The sequence below is a fragment of the Rhincodon typus genome, chromosome 27, assembly GCF_021869965.1.
Source record: "Rhincodon typus isolate 14 chromosome 27, sRhiTyp1.1, whole genome shotgun sequence".
Taxonomy (NCBI): domain Eukaryota; kingdom Metazoa; phylum Chordata; class Chondrichthyes; order Orectolobiformes; family Rhincodontidae; genus Rhincodon; species Rhincodon typus.
Window position 1 is genome coordinate 20465690 of NC_063358.1, and position 20345 is coordinate 20486034.

Sequence of the window (20345 nt, forward strand, 5' to 3'; positions counted from 1 at the left end):
AACTGTTCCTCAATGTCTTACTTGTACTGTGATAGAAGCAAGAAATATCATCATATCTCAAAAGAATTTTGTTTTGATTTAATAAAAACCAGACAATGTGCACCATGGTAAACTGAATCCTCTGAATGTTGAGAATGTTACAGCATGACATAACCCAGCAAAATAAATCACATTTTATTAATATTTAATAAGAAACTAAAATTACAACCTAAGTAAAGATTACAGGTGTATTGCGATTGAGGGTCGTTTGCAGTATGCATGCCGCTGCATGTATGAAGTGTCTAGTGTATTCGAAATTGCTATTTTAACATTGCCTGAATAAAGTTGCTATGAATTTTTATGCATTGCATTGTACAAGTTCTATTAATCAACTTATGGCTCCAAACACCAGAGCAATGAACCTTAGCAAAAATGGTGGGCAAAACTCAGTAACCCCACAGATCTGCTAGATTTAAGAATGATCACATTTTCAACATGATCAGGGACCTGGGTTCATGGGTAAGCCTGGACGGTTGTAAGCTGGAATAACTAATATTAAATAAGATGAATGTAGTAGATTTGTTTTCAAGCTCTTGAACAAAGCTTCTCTGTTCTGATCTTCCGGTGAAATATAACAAAAATTGTAATAATAAAATCAGCTCTGCTTTTGAATTCTACAGTTTGACTTAGACATTCTGTTATTGCCAATATTAGTTTCAAACTTAAGGTGCTGCTTGATATCAAGATGTGCTTTATAATTTCAAAGTCTATAAAACAACAAGGTATTCCAACTTTATGTCTTGCAACTGCTATATGTGCTATTAAAAACTGAGGCAAGCTCAACTGTAAACAAACTGCCAATGTCTGTGTTAGAATGTATGCAAATCATGTGGCAAATTTGCACCCTATTCAGAAAAGTTAGTTTTCAATTCATGATCAACAATACTCTTTCAGTTACCTTCACTGGGTGAAATTTACCAGAGCTTGAGCAATGCATAAGATGGTGAAGCATTATTATTGAAACAGGAAAAGAAAATTAGAACTCACCTTGCTGCACATAGCATATTTCAAGTTGAATAATGAAGTGACAATTACAGTAACCAAAGAGCAGTTGACATCCTACATCATCTGGCTCACCTATTAGAAAATGGATGGCTTGGGGACAGAAAAAGCAATGAAAGATGCAGAAATTTGAAGAATTGAAATGTAAAATAACTGTCTGCTGGGGAGGACGTTTTAATAGCATTTGATAGTATTCCAATAAGTGCTGTCAATGAAGTGATATACTTAATATGACACATTTTTTTCTGAATCAATTACAGCTCCTGAAATAACTGTGACATCTCTGTTATACACATTGAACACATAGAAAAAGGTGACTGACGGAGCTTTATAAAGTTTCTGTCGAGAAGTTGAAATTTAAGTTATGCCCTAAAAAAAAAGACACCGACCACACACATAAATAATTTTAATGCACTTTTCCTGGAAAATGCTCTTAACTTTATCAAAAACAAAACGGAAATTGCTGGAACAACTCAGCAGGTCTGGCAGCATCCGAGAGAAATCAGAGTTCATGTTTCAGGTCCAGGGATCCTTCTTCAGAACTTCAGAGTCACTGAATTAAAACAGAATTAAAACATTAATTCTGATTTTTCCCCACACATGCTGCCAGAACTGTTGGGTTTTTCCAGCAACTTTTGTTTCTGATTTCCAGGATCCACTATTCACTCAGTTTTTCCTTCAACTTTATATACACTTCTGTTCAAGTGACTGTGCACACATTTATCCAAATTATTTGTACTTTTTTATTGCACAGTGAAAGCATAACTTAGCAAAATTTTCCTTAACTCCCAAAGCCTTCAAGCTATCTCCCCATTAACACATACGTAACATTGTTGTAACAAAAAAATTTAGTTCTATTTACGGATTCTTTACGCATTTTAATTCCTCTTTATGATTCTAAACTACTTGTCACAGCATCATTGCAAATGTGACTCAGCAGTAACCTATCTTCCTACTGTGGTGTTTATTCCCAGTGGGAAACAACAAGAGGGAAGTATCAAGCAGGATTGCTTTTGAAGTAGGCCAAAAGGCAGAATTGCATTTGAAGAGGCAGTGACACCCTGAAGAAAATTGATCTACCTGTAGAATTCAAAAATATCTGGATCTCCAATGGAACTTCCATTTTATTCAACATTTTAAGCCCAAACAACATCTGGACTTCTCCTCCTTCCTTGATTTATTAGAGTCATCTATGCTAATGCATGCCTGAGTAATGGAAATTATTCCCCTCTCAAGATTCGAGCACTGAGAATGTGCTCATAGTGATGACCTCCAGATCAGTCCAAACAAAATGCCATCAGACTTGGCTTGTCCTACAGCATTCATCCTCCAGAATATTCAGACATTATGTAGATACTCACCAGTACATGATCTATTCCTCCTTCAGATGTAATCACTACATTAATAAAGATTGAAAGTTAATCAATTTTATGGCCTAGGATTCTGTTTTGTGGTATGGTAACATTAATGGATCAGGTAATCAGTTGCAAGATTCCTTCATTTGCTTGAATTGTATGGGAGAGAAATCTAAATGAGTAAGTAGGAATGTGGTGATAATAATTAATAGTTAATACTCTAACTATCTTTTTGAGCTTATTTTATGTATCTACCATAACAGCATTATGCAGTCAGGAAACAGATGCAAATAAATAAATCTCAGTCAATTATTATATTGTTAGCCCCTCTGGAGTGTGATGATAACATTTTTTTGCATGAAGCTAAAATTAAACACAATCAAAATTAATGGAGATCAAATATTTAAACTGATATGTCTTAAGTTTGACATTTTAGAATATTTATGATTTCTGTCACACTGTAATCTTAGGAGTCTCATGCCCTCTGTCTGTGCTGGAAGATTTTGAATGAGAATTTAAACAGCCTGATTCATTTAAAAAAACTGAAAGTTTAACAGGGCATGGTGGGTCAAGGTGTCGGTGAAAGATGTTGCTGTAACTGAAAGCAATGAAGAACACTGAAGGGACAGCTGTAAGTTGCAGTCATCTTTAAGATGAAATAAATAACTAGCACATTGGCATAAACTTTCTTATTGACAAGTCTTCATTTAGCATACAGCTGCTTATAGCTATCTATCTATGTGAGAAATGTAAACTTAAATGCACCAGAACCTTTTTGGTTATGTACATTATATTTATCAGTGAAAATTATGAGAACTCAATCAGACTTTAGATTAAAAATATTTACAAAGAAAAAGTTAAAACTTTGTTCTCTGTTCAGCCCGTTGATCCTAGTCTCCCCTCATCTTGCAAACTAATTTAATGCTGCAATCTCAATCTACCCAGAGCATTAATCGCATGGTTATAGTATTCGCTAGTATTAAGGAAGTGTCTCTAAATTCTCAATCTCAAATTAATGTATTATCAACGGATTTTGTTGCAAGTGTTTAATATATAATGTTTTCATTTAAGCTTAACAAGTGTACGTTTTATTCTTAGAAAAAGGATGTGCGAATGCTTCGCCTTATCCAGGAAGTGAATACCACAACTCGTTCCTGTGTGTTGTGGGACTTGGAGGAGAACACTGAGTATATTGTCCATGTGCAGTCAATTACCCTGAGTGGCGTGAGCCCAGCAAGTGACCCTATCTCCTTCTGGACCCCAAAGGAAGCTGAGAAATCAGCTTCAAAAGGTAATGCTAAATTGAAGTGCTTTAATAGAATGGCTTATGACCATTAGAATTGCTTTTACCTGGAGCGTCGGAGGCTGAGGGGTGACTTTTATAGAGGTTTATAAAATCATGAGGGGCATGGATAGGTTGAATAGCCAATGTCTTTTCCCCAAGGTAGAGGAGGCCAAAACCAAAGGGCATAGGATTAAGGTGGGAGGAGAAAGATTTAAAAAGGGCAAGTTTTTCATACAGAGAGTTTTGCATGTATGTCAGAGGAAGTCGTAGAGGCTGGCACAATTACAACATTTAAAAGGCATCTGGATAGGCACATGATTGGAAAGAGTTTAGAGGGATATTGACCAAATGCTGGCAAATGGGACTAGTTTAGTTGAGGATATCTAGTCGGCACGAATCAGTTGGATGAAGGGTCTGTTTCTGTGCTGTATAACTTTATGACTATAAAATAGAATCTGGCTCCTGGTTGTATTCTGCAAGTGAATATAGCAGTTCTAAATAACAAATATTTTTAATATCATTCTGTATGTGCAATTTAAATATTTTATAAACTCATTTTGATAATTGACTCTACATCACTAGAAGTATTTTTTATTAGCCCTTATTACTGATGCACCATCGGCAAATAAAGAAATTTTCTCATCAAATACGTCCTCTGTGAGAATAGAGACGTGAGCCTGAATCTTGTGATTTTGGTTCAGTGTGAGTTGTGTCAGATTTCTGGGAGGGCTTTGCTCCATGAAGGTTAGTGAGATTTCTTGTGGACGGGTCTAATTAACTACTTGCCTTTCCCCCATGACATCCATTATGTCCAATTCTAGCTCCATCTTACAACATATAGTTCCCAGACCAACTCACCAGATACCCATTGAAAGAGTGGTATCCCTTGTGCACACGCTTTCCTTGAAGGGCTCCCGTCCACCCAAACAAGTGTTGGCAATCCAGTTTTGCCCCTCACTAGCAACTCTATGACACAGCAGCCACAAAGGCACACTGCTCATGGCACATAGCCACATGGCTGACATTACCCCTATCATACAACCCATTCTCTCAACCTCATCACTGCAACAGGCCACACAGTTTACCTTTCCATCCCATTTGAAGACTCTCTCTAAGTCACTGCTACTCTGCCCTAAATGTCCAAGGCGAACATCACATACATGCAACCACTGCAAACATGATCCTCTATTTACAAACCAGTAGAGGCTGCCATTTAGCCCCACAGTGCCAACCAAACACTGGTATGATGACAAAACACGAGTGTAGAGTTCATGATAGTTTGATGCACCCAGTTTTCATACACAGGAACTGGGTGTGTCATTCAGGTCTTGTTTGACTTGCAGTGCCCAGTGCAGCTGAGCTCTGTCATGTACAAGGAGAGCATCCTCCTCCTTCTCCTCAAAACACTGCTCCCATTTTCCCAGTTCCTCAGCATCCAGCACATTGCCTCCTTGCCTGCTTCAAATGTGCAGAGCACATCCTACCAGGCTGATGCAATAACAGACTGTGCAGACTATACTGGAGGTCATGTCCCCAGTGGAACTGACATCTTTAGCAGCCCTATCATCTGTTCCTACCACAGCCATGGTTGTAGCAGGGGCAGTATTGTACTGCACTCTGTGTCAATCAGAGGGCAGCGCAATGTCTCATAAGTCAAGGTCACAATGGGTAGCCCTTGCCCTCAGGAATCATCTTTGTAAGGCACCTGGACCTTCACATGCCCAGATACATGGGAGTGCTTCAGGATGCCAGAGTTATGACAACTGCCAGGGCTGTGGTCACACTCCTCCAAGAAGTGGTAATGGAGATCACAGATCACCTGAAACTTAATGAAATGTAACACCTTCCCAACGATGAATTCTGCAACACTGTGATATGCCACATGTGCAGTCAATTGCAACTTGCTCCTGGAGAAAACCAGCCATTTTCCAAATGCTACTGCCCCCAGACTTCAACCCTGACCTTGTCATCGGGAAACAAATTGACCTGGTGTGATCTTGCCCAATGTCATCAGTCACTGACGAATTTGTGGGAGCATGACTGAGAGTTCCCACATAGCTCACCTGTCAAACCTTGGAAGGAGTATGTCACATAGAGGTTCTGAGTGGCTGTCACCTTCACAGCCATCAGGAGAGGATGGTCTCCCAATCCTGCAGCCCTCAGGTCCCACTCTAGTATCCAGCTCAGTTCCATTTACAGAATCAAAACCTCTGGCACTCATGCGGACCTTATGCATCTTGAGGGGCCCTGGCTACAACTTATTCCTGAGGTGGATACTACATGGGCTTTTGTGGCAACTTGTGGCTGTTCCTGAGCTTACCATTGGCTCTAGTCCTCCTGCATTCATTTTCACTTCTTTAGAAGGCAGCACCTGTGACCAACATTCCACCAGCATCTAGGCACACACCACTGAGTGGAAATGGCTCAAATTGGAAACACAAAGATTGAAAGGCAGCTCTCAGAGTTAACAGTGGCAGACCCTGCATGTAAGGTCTATGCACACTTCTCCACAGTGAGATGTTCTGTGCCATGAATAATGACAGACATGTTTCCATCATTCATTCAGCTTCTGCATCAGCCTTATCATGTGTACCAACTTCACGAAGGTGTCATGTCAGCTGAGAGATCAACAATTTCAGAAAAAGGGAGTGTCTGCTCTGTTTTGACCTATTAACATTTCAGACCCACATCAATTGTTCAACTTTTCATTGCATTCAGTACAGAACACTGTTAAACTTACATAACAGACACTGAAGCAACGTTCTCCCACAACACCATTGGCAGTTGCATTAATAATGGTTTACTTTTGGCCAGCATCGGCCTCTTTTTAAGTCATTGATACTAAGTTCTGCACCATTGAGATGCCAATGTTCAATTTGCAAGGACCACGACAATTTGCCTTTGAATAGCATTTGAATTCTAAGCACCTTCGCTCTGCATGCATTGCAAATAAACAATGAAATGTTTGCAATCCTTCAACATCCTATTGTCTAGCAGACATGGATTTCTGCTCATCAAAATGACATTGAGTCCAGCTAACCTGGGCGTGTTCCAGACGACATCAAGTATAGGAACACAGCTCATGATGATCACTATTAGCAACCACACCCTCCCTCCCTCCCTCCACCCCCACCCCCACCTCCAACCCCAAATGAGCCCCATGTCCTTTTTCCTTTGCACCTTTCTGACACCCACCCATGTGGAAACCCACTTCATTGAACTTCTGCCTCCACCTATCTTCCCTGCCGTCTGAGCCAGAAAATACACCGTGTTCTTGTCTGCACCCCCTGTGGAGATCACGCACACTGCAAATAAGACCACGTTCATAGCCTACCATACCCTCCAATGTTACTCTGCCTAACACCATGCATAATGTAATTTAATATTCTTTTTCTAGTTTACCATTAAATATTAAACTGCATTCATCATCGCCAAACCCAGCCAGCAATGATTCTCGTGTGTCACATACAGGGATGACTGTCATTGTTTTACATATCTTGCTTTTGTGATTGTCAATTGACACTGCCGCAATAGCCTGTGAATTATAGAACTTTTACAGTACAGAAGGATGCCATTCAACTCATTGTGTCCATGCCAGCTTTCTGTGAGAGCAACTCAGTTAGTCCCAAATTCTTCAGTCCCTTACCTAATAGCTCTGAAAACATTTTTTTCTTTTCAGTTTGAATCTTCATCTTTCACACCGTTCGTCAGGGCACCCAGAATCCTAATCAATTGCCGCAAAAACATTTTAGCTCATGTCACTTCTGGAGCTTTTGGCAATCACCTTTATACTGGTGTTCTCTGGTGTCATCCAGTAATGGGAATAATTTCCCCCACCTACTCTGAATCCTGCTATATTAATATTGAGCTGCAGTAATGATAAGTAAAATATTCTGCAAGGAACTTCCAACAAAGCAGTGGAATAATTTATAACTGGTCAAAGCATGTGCACTGATGTTTCAGCAGCACATTTACTGTCACTGTTTTGCACATTTCATCTGTGTACATTTTTATATTGTTAACAATAAAGATTTGTTCAAAACTTATTTTATATTTAATTAGGTTGCACAGTAAAAATATATATGCCATTGCAAACTCTTGTAAAATAAATAATTGCTATCCAGGAGGTACTGTAAGAATCTAACAGTTTCTTTTCTGCAGGAAGAGCTAAAAGTAAAATGGTCAAATTGTATTACTTCTGTCGTTGTTTAAATCTGCTATAAATCCTTTTCAAAAGGAAGACTTGCATTTATCTAATGCCTTTCATGGCTACAGAATGTTCCAAACCATTTATAGCTCTGACATACTTTTCCAGTGCAGTCACTATTGTAATGTAGGAAACACAGCAGCCAAATTGTGCAAAGCAAACTCCCACAATGTGATTATGGCCAAATAATCTGTTCTTGTAATGTTGATTAAGGGATAATTATCAGCCAGGCCACTAGGCATAACTTCCCTGCTTCAAAATAGTACTGTGGAATCTTTTCTATCTATCCGAGATGGCAGATGAAACTTTACCATCCCATGCAGAAGACGCGCATCTCTGACAGTGCGGCATTCCTTCAATACTGCAGTAAAAAATCTCAGTTTGATTATTCTGCTCCGTTTTGATGTGGGTAAATAAGAACTTTCCGACTCAAAGATGGAACAGGTACCAACAAAGACAATGCTCACGTACAGTTTATAAATCTTGCGAGTATTCAATGGTCCTTCTGAATGATCAAAGAAACACTGATATCAAACAAAATAGGTACTGAGGATAGTAAGAATTGCAGATGCTGGAGTCAGAGATAACACAGTGTGGAGCTGGAGGATGGCAGGCTATAGCTGAATGAATACAGTAATCAATTAGATGGTCACATTGTGAGCCTGACTTGAACAGAATAAGTTGACTTCGTTATCATTCAATGCAGTGTACAAGATTTTAATACTTTTTATAGATCTCAATTAATCACTTAGTTTCTTTACACACATTTAAGTAATCACAATTTAATAAGCTGATTATGCAATCAGCAATATGGTATGTCTTACCTCTGCCTAGTTGCCTGCACTATTGTTCCTTAATTGATCTAGTAAAATGGAAGTCTTTCAGATTTCATTGAAAGGCAAACTCTTGAGACAATGAGGCTTTTCATTTGAAAGTAATATTGATTCATGATGAAATAGTAATTGTTATTAATATAGAGGCAATCTAAACAATGGCTATACTCTGAATGTGAATGATATTTAATGCTCCTGATTGAACTCATAAGCTTTGCAATAATGCTACTGCAAAACTACTTAACATTTCCATGATTTTTGACTTTGTATCTTAGAGAAATTCCTTAAACAAACTAAAATAACAAATTTCTGAAGAAGGGTCCAGTCCCAAAACGTCAGCTTTCCTGCTCCTCTGATGCTGCTTGGCCGGCTGTGTTCATCCAGCTCTACACCTTGTTATCTCAGAATCTCCAGCATCGGCAGTTCCTACTATCTCTAAAGTAACAAAGACAGGATTTCAGGCTAATGTATTAATTATACACACAGCGATATCCCACAGCATTCATTCAAAGTGTTTAAATAGAAGTATAAAGAATTTCTGCTGTTCTCACCTCAATCATTGCACATGCATGTCACCAACATAGGTAAATCACGAGTCCCAATTCAAACTCCACTTATGACATTCCAATCTTGACAATTGTGAACTGATAGGAGTATTGTTGTAAGTCATTAACTATACCAAATCTAAATCCCGTTTTACTTTAGAGACTGAACACAATGCAAGAATTGTGTTACTGCTTTAACTTTAACAAATCTATACAAATGAACTGGTGCGTGTATGGAATGAGCTACAAGGCTGGTACAATTACAACATTTAAGAGGCATCTGCATAGGTATATGAATAGGAAGGGTTTAGAAGGATATGGGCCAAATACTGGCAAATGGGACTAGATTAACTTAGAATATCTGATCGACATGGACGGTTTGGACCGAAGTTTCTGTTTCCATGCTGTAAATCTGACTCTATTAGGCCGTTCTGCTTGAATTTTTGTCAAAAGCTATATTAATGTACTAAATCAGAGACCAGGTTCAGTCGTTGTGCTATTATCCAGGAGCATAGAAACAGAAATAGACAATTTAGCCCATTGAGCCTGTCAATTGTTCAGTGAGGTCATTGCTGACCTGATATAACCCAGCATTGCCCATAAAATGTATACTTTTAGTTAACATATATATGGTATGTTTTGGTTTTTATTTATGCACCATACTATTTGAATTTGTGAAAGAAAACTGTAAACTTCTACCAGCTTTCAGGTGTGGAAGAGTTTATTAATTTCACTCCTGAATATTGGCTGTAATTTTTAGATTCTCCCTTCAGCTGTAGACTGCCCAGGAAACAGAAATGGTTGGGAAAGGAAGGAGACCTGTATGTGGTGTATGAGATTTTTAAAAAAAGAAATATGTTTTATATACAAACATACACGTTTGGATCAAGAGTAGGCCATCTGATCCGACAAGCCTGCTCCACCATTCAACAGATCATGGCTGATTTGATTGTGGCCTCAATTAAAACTAATACATCTACAATCTCTGCAGCCATATCTTTTAAGACTCCAGGACAAAGCCAATCAAATCCTATGATATGCATAATGTTGATTACAAATAGTAGCGAAGTTGAGTAGAGCATTCATGGATTGGAAGGCAGGATGTTAGAATTTGATGTTGTAAAATGATAGGTGGGGGGGTGTGCAGAAGAGTGTGTGGTCTCTTTAAAAGATTATGTGTTTTTCTAGGCATAGAGATTTTTTTAAAATGCAGGTGCATGAAGAACTCCTGAAATTGTATCAAAAGGTTGTGTGGTTAGCAACCCAGGCAGTAGTTTATTTTGTTATTATGGCAACTGTTTTGAAAATCAGCCGATTAAGTTTAGCCAGGAACTTAGAAACTAAACGCCAATTAAATTTAAATCTGATGGCTTTGACAACCTAGGACCAATCCTAATGTAAGGAAAAATAGATCATCAAGGATATAAAAAAAAAGGCATTTGAAAATCAGTGTGAGAGCAACTCCCATCCAATCGAGTTAACAATCCATCAGCTCTAAACAGAAAATCACTGACTGTCTCAGAATTCTCTAAGCTCTCAGAAAACCATCATCTCAATAAAGGTATAGAGCCACTCTTGAGTAATGTTCCTGACACAAGAATTTGACAAAGAGAGGTGTTCCTGACACAAGAATTTGATGGGGAAAGGCGTTCCAGACTAAGTATTAGTGGAGAGGATGTGGAGCATTCTGGAAGACGTATCCAGGCTGTAATTTTGAGAAATTAAGTTTGGAACAGCGTACCATTACATTTTTGCTTTATTCAGGAATAGCTAATAATTAAGCGGGAATTGTTCAGTTTGTTAGCAGTTCTGTTAATTTGTTCACTGTTAGATAAATAGTTACTTGTTGATTATAGGGTAACTGTCAGTAGTTCATTTCATTTAACCTCCCCTTCATAATAAAATGAACGGTTATGAGGCAGGTTATACCACTTTGTGCACTTCTTTTAATAGATTATGAGGAGAGGTGGTCCTTTCTGGGTGTTTTGGTTTTAGTTATCGGGGAGGGGGAGCAGGATTGAAACCCCTGCTTCATAACAAAATGTACAGAATTTATTTAAGGTAAGAGGTCATTAATTAACCTTCAACATTCAAAATGTAAAGAAAATTCAGGCATTATAGGATTGAATAGCTAAGTGTGGTTAGAGCTATTTCACACAAAAACAGAAACTGTCTTTATAACCTCACGACATCCCAAGTCCTTCATAGCCAACCGAGTATATTTGAACTGTAATAACTGTTGTTTAGTAGGGAAAATTCAGTACAACATTGTCTCTCAGAAAGCAATGAGATAAATGACTATATAATCTGCTTTAGATATCAGTTAAGAGATAAATATTCTGTTGTTCTTCACAGAATATCATGAGTTCTTCACACATACCTGAGAGGACATGTTGTCACTCAATTGAATATCTTGTTAATGTTTGGCAATGCAACATCATTAGGTACTACACAGAAGTCACCAATGTCTGCCTACTTCACAATAACTTACAAGCTGTGATCCTCCCCAGTAGAATCACTGCAGATCCTATCTCAATGAAGACTGGGGTCAAACAAGGCTGTGCTACTGAACTAATCTCTTCTCCATTTTTGTCATTGCAATACTGCATCTAACATTCAGCAACATACCCAAAGGAGTCGATATAATCTATAGAATAGATAGGAAACTAGTCAACCTATGTCACTTTCCACTCAAAAGCAAAATCATTCCACCCTCTGTCAATGAACTTCAATTTTCAGCTGGTGCTCGTGGGCATCTCATTAAACATCCAGAAAACAAAGGACCTCTTCCAACCAGCTTCCAAAGTACAACACTTCCCCTTCCCATTCACCTCCTCTCTACACCTATCTCTCCCCCACCCTTTTAATTAATATCAGCAGTGATTTTATGGAAAATGGAGACCATTTGTTGTATTTTGCGAGCCTCGTCCTAACGAAGGTACAGATGACAAAATCATCATTGCTTCCAATGTGCCAGGTCAGCCTTAGGTTAAGTGGAGAAAAGAATATTTGAGGACCAGGATCTCAAATCCAAGACTGCGATCCCAATGGGCAGCAGTGAATAGTGTGCTCCCATATGCTTCATAATCTTGAGCAACCTACAGCTAGCACATCAAAGCATGGAAGGAGTATTATGAATTCTTCCTTTGTAAGACTATTCAAATCCAATGGCAAGGAGTACAGTCCAACAAAAGTGTCCTCTCCAAAGTTAACATACCAGCATCAAGGCATTAATCACTGAAAGCAGCTCCTCTGGGTAGACCATGTAGCTTACACACCTGACACCAGAATCCCAAAGCAGCTTTTCAACACGGAACTCAGTCATAGCATGAAATCTCCAGAATAACAATGGAGTAGCTTCAGGGATGGCTGAAGAGATGAAACATGCCTGCTGACTCATGGGAGTCCCTAGCTTGTGACAGGCCAAAATGGAGAAGGTTTATTCAAGAAAGTACCAAACTAGAGACTTTGTCAGGCATACACAAAAACAAAATCAAGGTGTTAAAGAGAGTGCACAATGACTAAGCAATTTGACTGATTCTTCAAGCACTACCTGCCCCTCATATAGCACATATCATGCATTGGACTTAACAGCCATGTCCATCAAACCCATTGGAATACATTATGGCAAGTCATCCTCAATCCTGACAGACTGCTGAAGAGAAGTGTACACCATTGATGTGACAGTCTAGATTAAGTCTTTAAATTGAGCCCAAGCTAGCCCTTCCAGAAAAGGAAAGGGAGAAAATAGTTCTCTTTCATTATATCTAAAGACCCTTTTGTTCAAAGATCTCTTTCCCATGGCAATTTTTTAAGAGTCTCACTCTGTCACGAATTCACTTTCTCAAGGTCTTCTCTTTGGTAAATTAATTATTCTCACCAAGGATATTTAGCTGATTACAACATGTGGGTGTTAAATAACAGCACGCCGTATGAGCGAATGGGTTATTGTGTGTGAAATGTGTATGTGATAGCAAGCATGAATCCATGTGTCATCTTACTCTATTGACCTACTGTGGTAACTTGTAACTTTGAGTGTCAATACTTTGAAAGCCAATAATCCAAAGTCCATAACCAATGATAAATGAACCATCTGAACTCTACTGTCTCTGGACTTATTATGGTGTCAGCAATTTCCCATAACAGACACCTATAAAACCAGTACAATTTAAGACTATCTTTTTATTTTTCTGTATTTTTGACTGTGGTCTGAAATGGGAAATGGACTATTTTAAAACCCAAAGGTTGTGGCAGGAATTACTGCTGCATTTCTTAAAAGCAAGCTACCACCACTTATTGTAAGTGCTGTTCAAGCTGTTGTTTGTTCAACCAATGGGGAAAGTTTCATTGCAGATGAACTGGCACTGGAGGTTGTGTATAAAATGAGATTTCATTGGTAACAAGTAGCTGATTGGTCTGTAGACTGATATGTAATTGCTAATAACAAAGATATTCTACTTGCCAACAACTATATGATGAGGCTTCCATGTAACCTAACAGCTTTTGGCTGTCAATAAGATAGGCAGAAGCCTTTGGACCTCTGGAAAGAGACTTGTTGTCCTTCTCTCTGCAGTAAAATTATAACTAAAGCTTGATGAATGACGGTTTATTTTCCCCTCACCAGTTTTTGTGAGCTGTTGCTTTCAACTGATAAGTCAGAGACCTTATAAATTGTGAATCAGTCGCTCATGCCTTCTGTAAGTAACTGAAAGTACGTGGAGAAAAGAGATTGAGGAGCAGCAAGTCCTGGCAAGCTGAAACGATCGCCTGAGCAAACCCTGAGAACAAGGGCGATTCAACTCCCTTCCTGGTTATTCCTTCCAGTCATAACATCAAAATGTTTTCATCTGAGTCTCTCTGTATGTGTTTGCAGGGGGACTTTTATAATTAATAGGATTGTATGTCAACAGGGCAGCTAGAATCTCATGAGGGGCATGGATAGGGTGAATAATCAAGGTCTTTTTCCCAAGGTAGGGGAGTCCAAAGCCAGAGGGCATAAGTTTAAGGTGAGAGGCAAAAGATTTAGAAGGGACCTAAGGGAGAATTTTTTCACCCAGAGGGTGGTGTGTGTATGGAATGAACTGCCAGAGGAAGTGGTGGAGCCCGATACAATTGCAACATTTAAAAGGCATCTGGTTGGGTATATAAATAGGAAGAGTTTAGAGAGATATGGGCCAAATGCTGGAAAATGGGACTAGATTAATTTAGGATATCTGGTCGGCATGGACAGGTTGCCTGAAAGGTCTGTTTCCACGTTGTCCATCTCTATGAATCTATGACTCAATAGCTCTAAATAGAAATTCATGTTAAGTACAGAAACCTGGTCTGTACTTTCTGTCAATCTGGGACCAAAATGACAGATAAATTAGGGAATTGCATATTTTTATAAAATCTTTAACTTTGTGACAACCAGGGAACAGCAGGGCTTGATTTTCAGTGTGCTACCGCAGTGAGGTGTGACACTATATCAGATATACGTTTAGTCTTGTATTCAACTCATTGATATTTTGACTAGAAGTAGACAGTTATTAGATTATGACAGATTTGCTGGCTAATTAAGTATATTGAGAGAAACAGTTATTATTGCAATATAACCCACTTAATTGATGCTGAAATGTTTCCTTGATTTTAGACGGATCATTATTCTATATAATATCATTATTTGTGAACTAAGGTTTTATGCATGTAACAGTCAGAGTTCAATAAGTGCAGTCACCAGGGAGACAATAGAGGCAAGATAAACAGTGAGAGAAAGCAGCAAAACAAATTCACTATAAGAGGGGAACAAAGTTGGGAAAACCACAACTAAAGAACTCTAGTTTAAAAACTCAAGATGATTTTCAACCTTTTGTTAACTCGATGACAAGTTTCTGAAAGACTAATGGAAAACAAAGACCTTTTAATAAATCCAATATAAGTAGCATTAAGCCAAAACTAAGAGCAGAGTCCCAGAATGCATCTGCTTGCAAGCTAAATATTCCATGTGCAACACATTTGTTAAGCTTTGGCAGAATTACTAAATGCTGGTATACATCTTATACTTTTGTTTGGCTTGTTCACTGTTATAGCATAGTCGCGAGTAAAAAATGGACAATGAAATATCTCACATCATTGACCCTAGTAGTTCCCAATAGAGGACTTAGAGTTTGTGGTGAAGCAATATGTGAAGCTTTACCGCTGACTTGTGAGATATAAAGTGTGTAATTTATATATATTTAAATATCATTTATTTAGAATTTGTATTTTGAACAAGTGGTGTGTGGCTTTTAGTCTATGCGTATGAAGGGTTTCATGATGAACATGTCAGACTTCTAGAGCCATGATGCTCTTTAAAACAGTATGAAAGGGAATCGTTGAGGTGATAATGAGAATTTGATTCCATTGGGAGAGTTTTACAAGTGAACGTAGGCATCACTGGCTGGCCAGCACATATTCCCCATCCCAAGTTGCTGTTGAGAAGGTGGTGGTGAGCTGAATTCTTGAACCACTGTAGTCTCCATGTTGTAGGTTGATCCTTAGGGAGCGGATTCCAGGATGTTACCCCAGCAACAGTGAAGGAATGGTGATATATTTCCAAGTCTGACAGTGAGAGGCTTGGAGGGAAACTTGCAGGTGATGGTGTTCCATGTAGCTACTGCCCTTGTCCTCCTAGCTGGAAGTGGCCGTTGGTTTGGAAGGTGCTGTCTGAGGATCTTTTGAATTTCTGCAGTGCGTCTTGTAGATAGCACACACTGCTGCTTTCGAGCATCAGTGGTGGAGGGAGTGGATGCTTGTGGATATGGGCATGCAGGCTACTTTGTCCTGGATGGTGTCAAGTTCTTGGGTGTTGTTGCAGCTGCACCCATCGAGGCAAAATGGGAATATTGCATCATACTCCTGACTTGTGCCTTGTAGATGGTGGCAGGCTTTGGGGAGTTAGGAAGTGAGTTACTTACCACAGTATTCCTAGCCTCTGACCTGCTCTTCTAACCACTGTTTATGTGGCTACATGTTTATGCATAAACATTGAAGATTATTAGTTTGCTTTCAGTTTAGAAGGAGCTGGAATTGTTGTTTATTCTTAGGGGGAAATGCCATAGCTTGGAAGAAAGGAAAGAACATATAGATTTGGAGGAGCATCACAGTACACTCAGCCACAGTGTGCTGCATAATCCTAGCACACATTGTACTGTGCAACTGGAACAGGCAGAGAGAGAGGATGTGATGTACACCAAGGGATGGGAGACCAGTAGCAGTCATCCGGGGAGGAAGACGAGGACATTGTGGTGGAGGAACATCACCTTCAGCATGATACGGCATTGCAGCATTAAGCACAACAATCCAGACAGGACCTAATTGACACTCTGTTCCAGTGGATGAGAATTGGATGCAATAATCATTCATTGACTGTAAATATGTCATTGTTCAAAAGGTAAGCTGTCCTTGTTTTTTCCCAGAAGCAACGGCAGCACTTTTTGTTTGTTTGTTCTTCACTTTAGGCATTGTTCAATAAAAGTTAACATTTTCAACCATTTGAAGGCTTTCTCAGCATGTTACAGTTCCCAATTGAACAATGAGTCAATGTTGTGCAATGCTAGGCATTAGGGAAAGATCTGCACTCCCTTAGATAAGGTTCTAACATGGTATAGTGTGAAGGATGGGTAGTCTGTGTAGATTGGTTCTTGTAGCTGCACATACCATTCTTGTTGATCAGACAGGTGGTAATGTAAAGTAGCAATACATTTACAAATGTGAGCTTTTATGGGAACGATTCACTGGGGAGGTGCGCTGGAGTTCATGCCCCACTGCTCCTGAAGTCAATACAAATGTGAAAACATTTAGTCAAGCTATGCAAAGTTCCTAAACAACCTGACTGTCAAACTCAGATTAAAAGAAAACTCTCACCAGCTCATTACCTAATATGATCTGAAGGAATGACTGAACAAAGAGACAGGGTAATGGACACATTTGCTTTGTCTTAATTGAATGTATAAATTTGGGGAGTTAGTAGTCGGGTGTGTGAGTTTTATGGATTGTGGTCAACTGAAATAAAGCTCTCACTAAATGTGTGGACTTGGATTCAGTTTAAATACAGTTGTGGCAGTAGATGGTTCAATCAAAACATAAAGTTTCAGGGTATGATAACCCACCCCAGTTTTTTGAAAATGATCTTAATGGCCAGTAGAAGAATGAAATTAATGATGTGGACCTGGGTTACTTCTTTACCAAAGTGGAAGCAAAGTATGGCCTTAACACTTTTGTTACCACACAGAAGCAAGACAGGAGAAAAGATTTTTTCAGAATTGAAACCTGATGGTTTAAACATGGATGAAGATTTGGATAAATGATCTCTTGACTGCTTATGCATGGTTAGGTTTTGACAAACTAAGGAAGACTGAGGATAGTTCCACGCAAGTGTACAGAATGGAATTCAGATGTTGTATGTAAGGCTGCAGAAATTAGAATTGGAATTTATTTTGAAATTCTACAATCACGCTGGCATTTAAGTTTTGAAGAAGGGTAACTGAACCCAAAATGTTAACTCCGATTTCTCCCCACGGATGCTGCCAGACATGCTTGGTTTCTCCAGCAATGTGTTTTTCTTTCTGGCATTTAAGTAATTAAACTGTGCCAAAGTATCAAGGTATCAAGTGTGGACAGATTTTTAGTTTTGATGGGCGTCAAATTTGTAGATAGACACACTTTTACAGCACATGCTGCAGCACTGAAAAAACACTTAGCAGTCCTTTCCAATTGCATTCAAAGGGGGCTATCAGCGATATGACAGAAAATGAGGGACACAATGGTAACACATTAGTGAGATTGTCTAACATAGGTCACAACTGACAGCATGAAATGAGAACAGTAACAAATAGAAATGAGATTGGAAATTATATTAATAATTCTCAAAGAAAATAATTTTGAGATTTACAATAAGTGAATGTACTCCAGCAATGTTGGAAACTATAATTAATAATTCTAAGAGAAAATAATTTTGGGATTTACAATAAGTGAATGAACTCCAGGAATGTTGAGGATGTAGTCAATCATGATTCTGGTGCAGTTCACAAACTGTCCCAAAGATATAATGAAGTATTTGAACTAAAATGAAATGAAAAATTTGGAGGTGGAAGATGGAGATACAGATCAAAGAGAGGACATTTTATTGGTCACCAGATGTTTCAGCCCAGTAGTTAGTATGTTGGTTGTGGACTCTTTCAATTATACAGTATTAGAGAATGGATTTATGTCTGCAGTGTCTGAAATAGACCTGCTAAGATGGTCAGGAAAAAGTGAAAGAATTTGAGAGTTCCACCAGTTTCAGGTGTCGGCATGATAACACAAAAAAATCTTTGAAAAGATTGGTTATTACTTGCAAAATAACCAGAAACAATTATTTTATTATCATGGATGCAGTGTCCAGTGAAATACATTTGCTATTAACTCGGCCATCAATGAAAAAAAGCACAGATTAAAGTAGATTTAGGAAATGACAAAGGTAATCTATTTGGAACATCAGGAAATTTGCAATCTACACAATTGAGATACTATTGGACTTCTTAAATGGTACACAATCTGTCCAGTTAAAAAACTTAAGAAGTGTTTTTAATGTTAGGGGGTGAAAATTCAGAAGATAAAATGTCAAATGTATTAAAATTACAGAGGCAATTTGCCTAACTATCCTTTCAAATTTAAACATTTTAGTAAAGGATGCATGAATAAGGGATGTGGAGTATGACAAGTTTATGGAAGAGATAAGTGAAAAGTGTGGGATTTGTTAAAAAAAAATCAAAAAACATTGTCATAGCTTATAACAAGAGATTTGAATGAGGTAGTAGCAGTGGATTTATAGGTACGGGATAAAGTTAAAAAATTTCATTTTGTAGATTTAGCCACAGTTTGTCAGTCAACAATAATATATTGTACAGATGAGAAAATAATTATGGATAAGGTAATGGAAAAGTGTATAGGGACTGGATTTGGACTGCCGACTGGGTTTCTCACTGATAGTAGGGGGTGTATTCTATTGACGACTTCAGATCTATGTGTGTGAATATGAACGTAATAATCATGAATCCAGCAGCAGCAGGTCCTTTTGCCAATGGGTTATGTGAAATGAACCATGCAGTAATACACAAAATAGTTTGTAAAAGTTTGGCAGATAAGCCAAACTATGTTATCATCTGTACTTGCTTAAACGTACATACTATAAACCCCTGAAATCCAGTGTGGTCTTCTCCAGCTAGATGTTGAAAGGAGGTTTTCTCTTGTGAGAGAATCTAGAACTAGGAATCATGGTTTAAGTATGAGAGGGTCACCCATTTAAGACCGAGATGAGTAAACATTTACTGAGTTGAGAGTCTTTGGGAATTACTCATCTCAAAAGGCAGTGGATGCAGCATCTTCAAATATTTTTAAGTCAGAGATGGATAGATTCTTGATTACCAATGGATGTAAGATTATCACAGATATGCAAGGATGCAGAGAGAAGTTAAAATCAAATCAGCTATGATCTTACAGAATGGCAGAGCAGGTTTGAAGGGCTGAGTAACCTACTCTTATTTCTTGTTTGTATAACTCGTTGCAGCTGGTGGAGGATATAGTGCACATCAGTTATTTTGTGGTAGGAATCCTAAAGTTCCATCAGTATTAAGTGAACAGTCTCCAACTCAGGAAGGTGTTACAATTAGTTCTGCTTTTTCAGAGCATTTGAATGCACTGCATGCAGTTATCATAAAAGCCAAAATCTCAAAGAATTTGGCAAGCCTTAACATACAAGGTAAGGCCATCAGAAACCAGTTTCAATATGGGAAATATGATTTATTTTAAAAGGAGGGAATGGAGAGATCTGGGAAAGTTAGGCATAAAGATGAAAAAATAAGTGTACAACAAAGGAACCAACTATCCAGGTGTATTCTTCAAGATTGCATGGTATGAATTAAAAATTTACAGATTATGAAAAAGTATAGAAAATAGAGAGGAGCAAGGTACCTCTCAGATCCATATGTTACATAGCTATGAGGATCAAACTGCTACAATTGAGTTTACCTAATGACAAACAGATCAGTTGCAGTCGTCAAGGTAGTAATTGATCCCAAA

The 20345-nt window shown here is 38.4% G+C and overlaps 1 protein-coding gene across 1 annotated transcript in view; it reads left to right on the forward strand.

Annotated features, from left to right (window-relative positions):
• LOC109931708 (fibronectin type III domain-containing protein 5) overlaps window positions 1-20345 on the forward strand; it is a 68400-nt gene that overhangs the window by 40674 nt on the left and 7381 nt on the right. The window contains exon 3 of the mRNA XM_048612944.1: window positions 3495-3687. Coding sequence (XP_048468901.1) covers window positions 3495-3687 — 193 coding nt within the window. The remainder of the gene's footprint in view (window positions 1-3494; window positions 3688-20345) is intronic.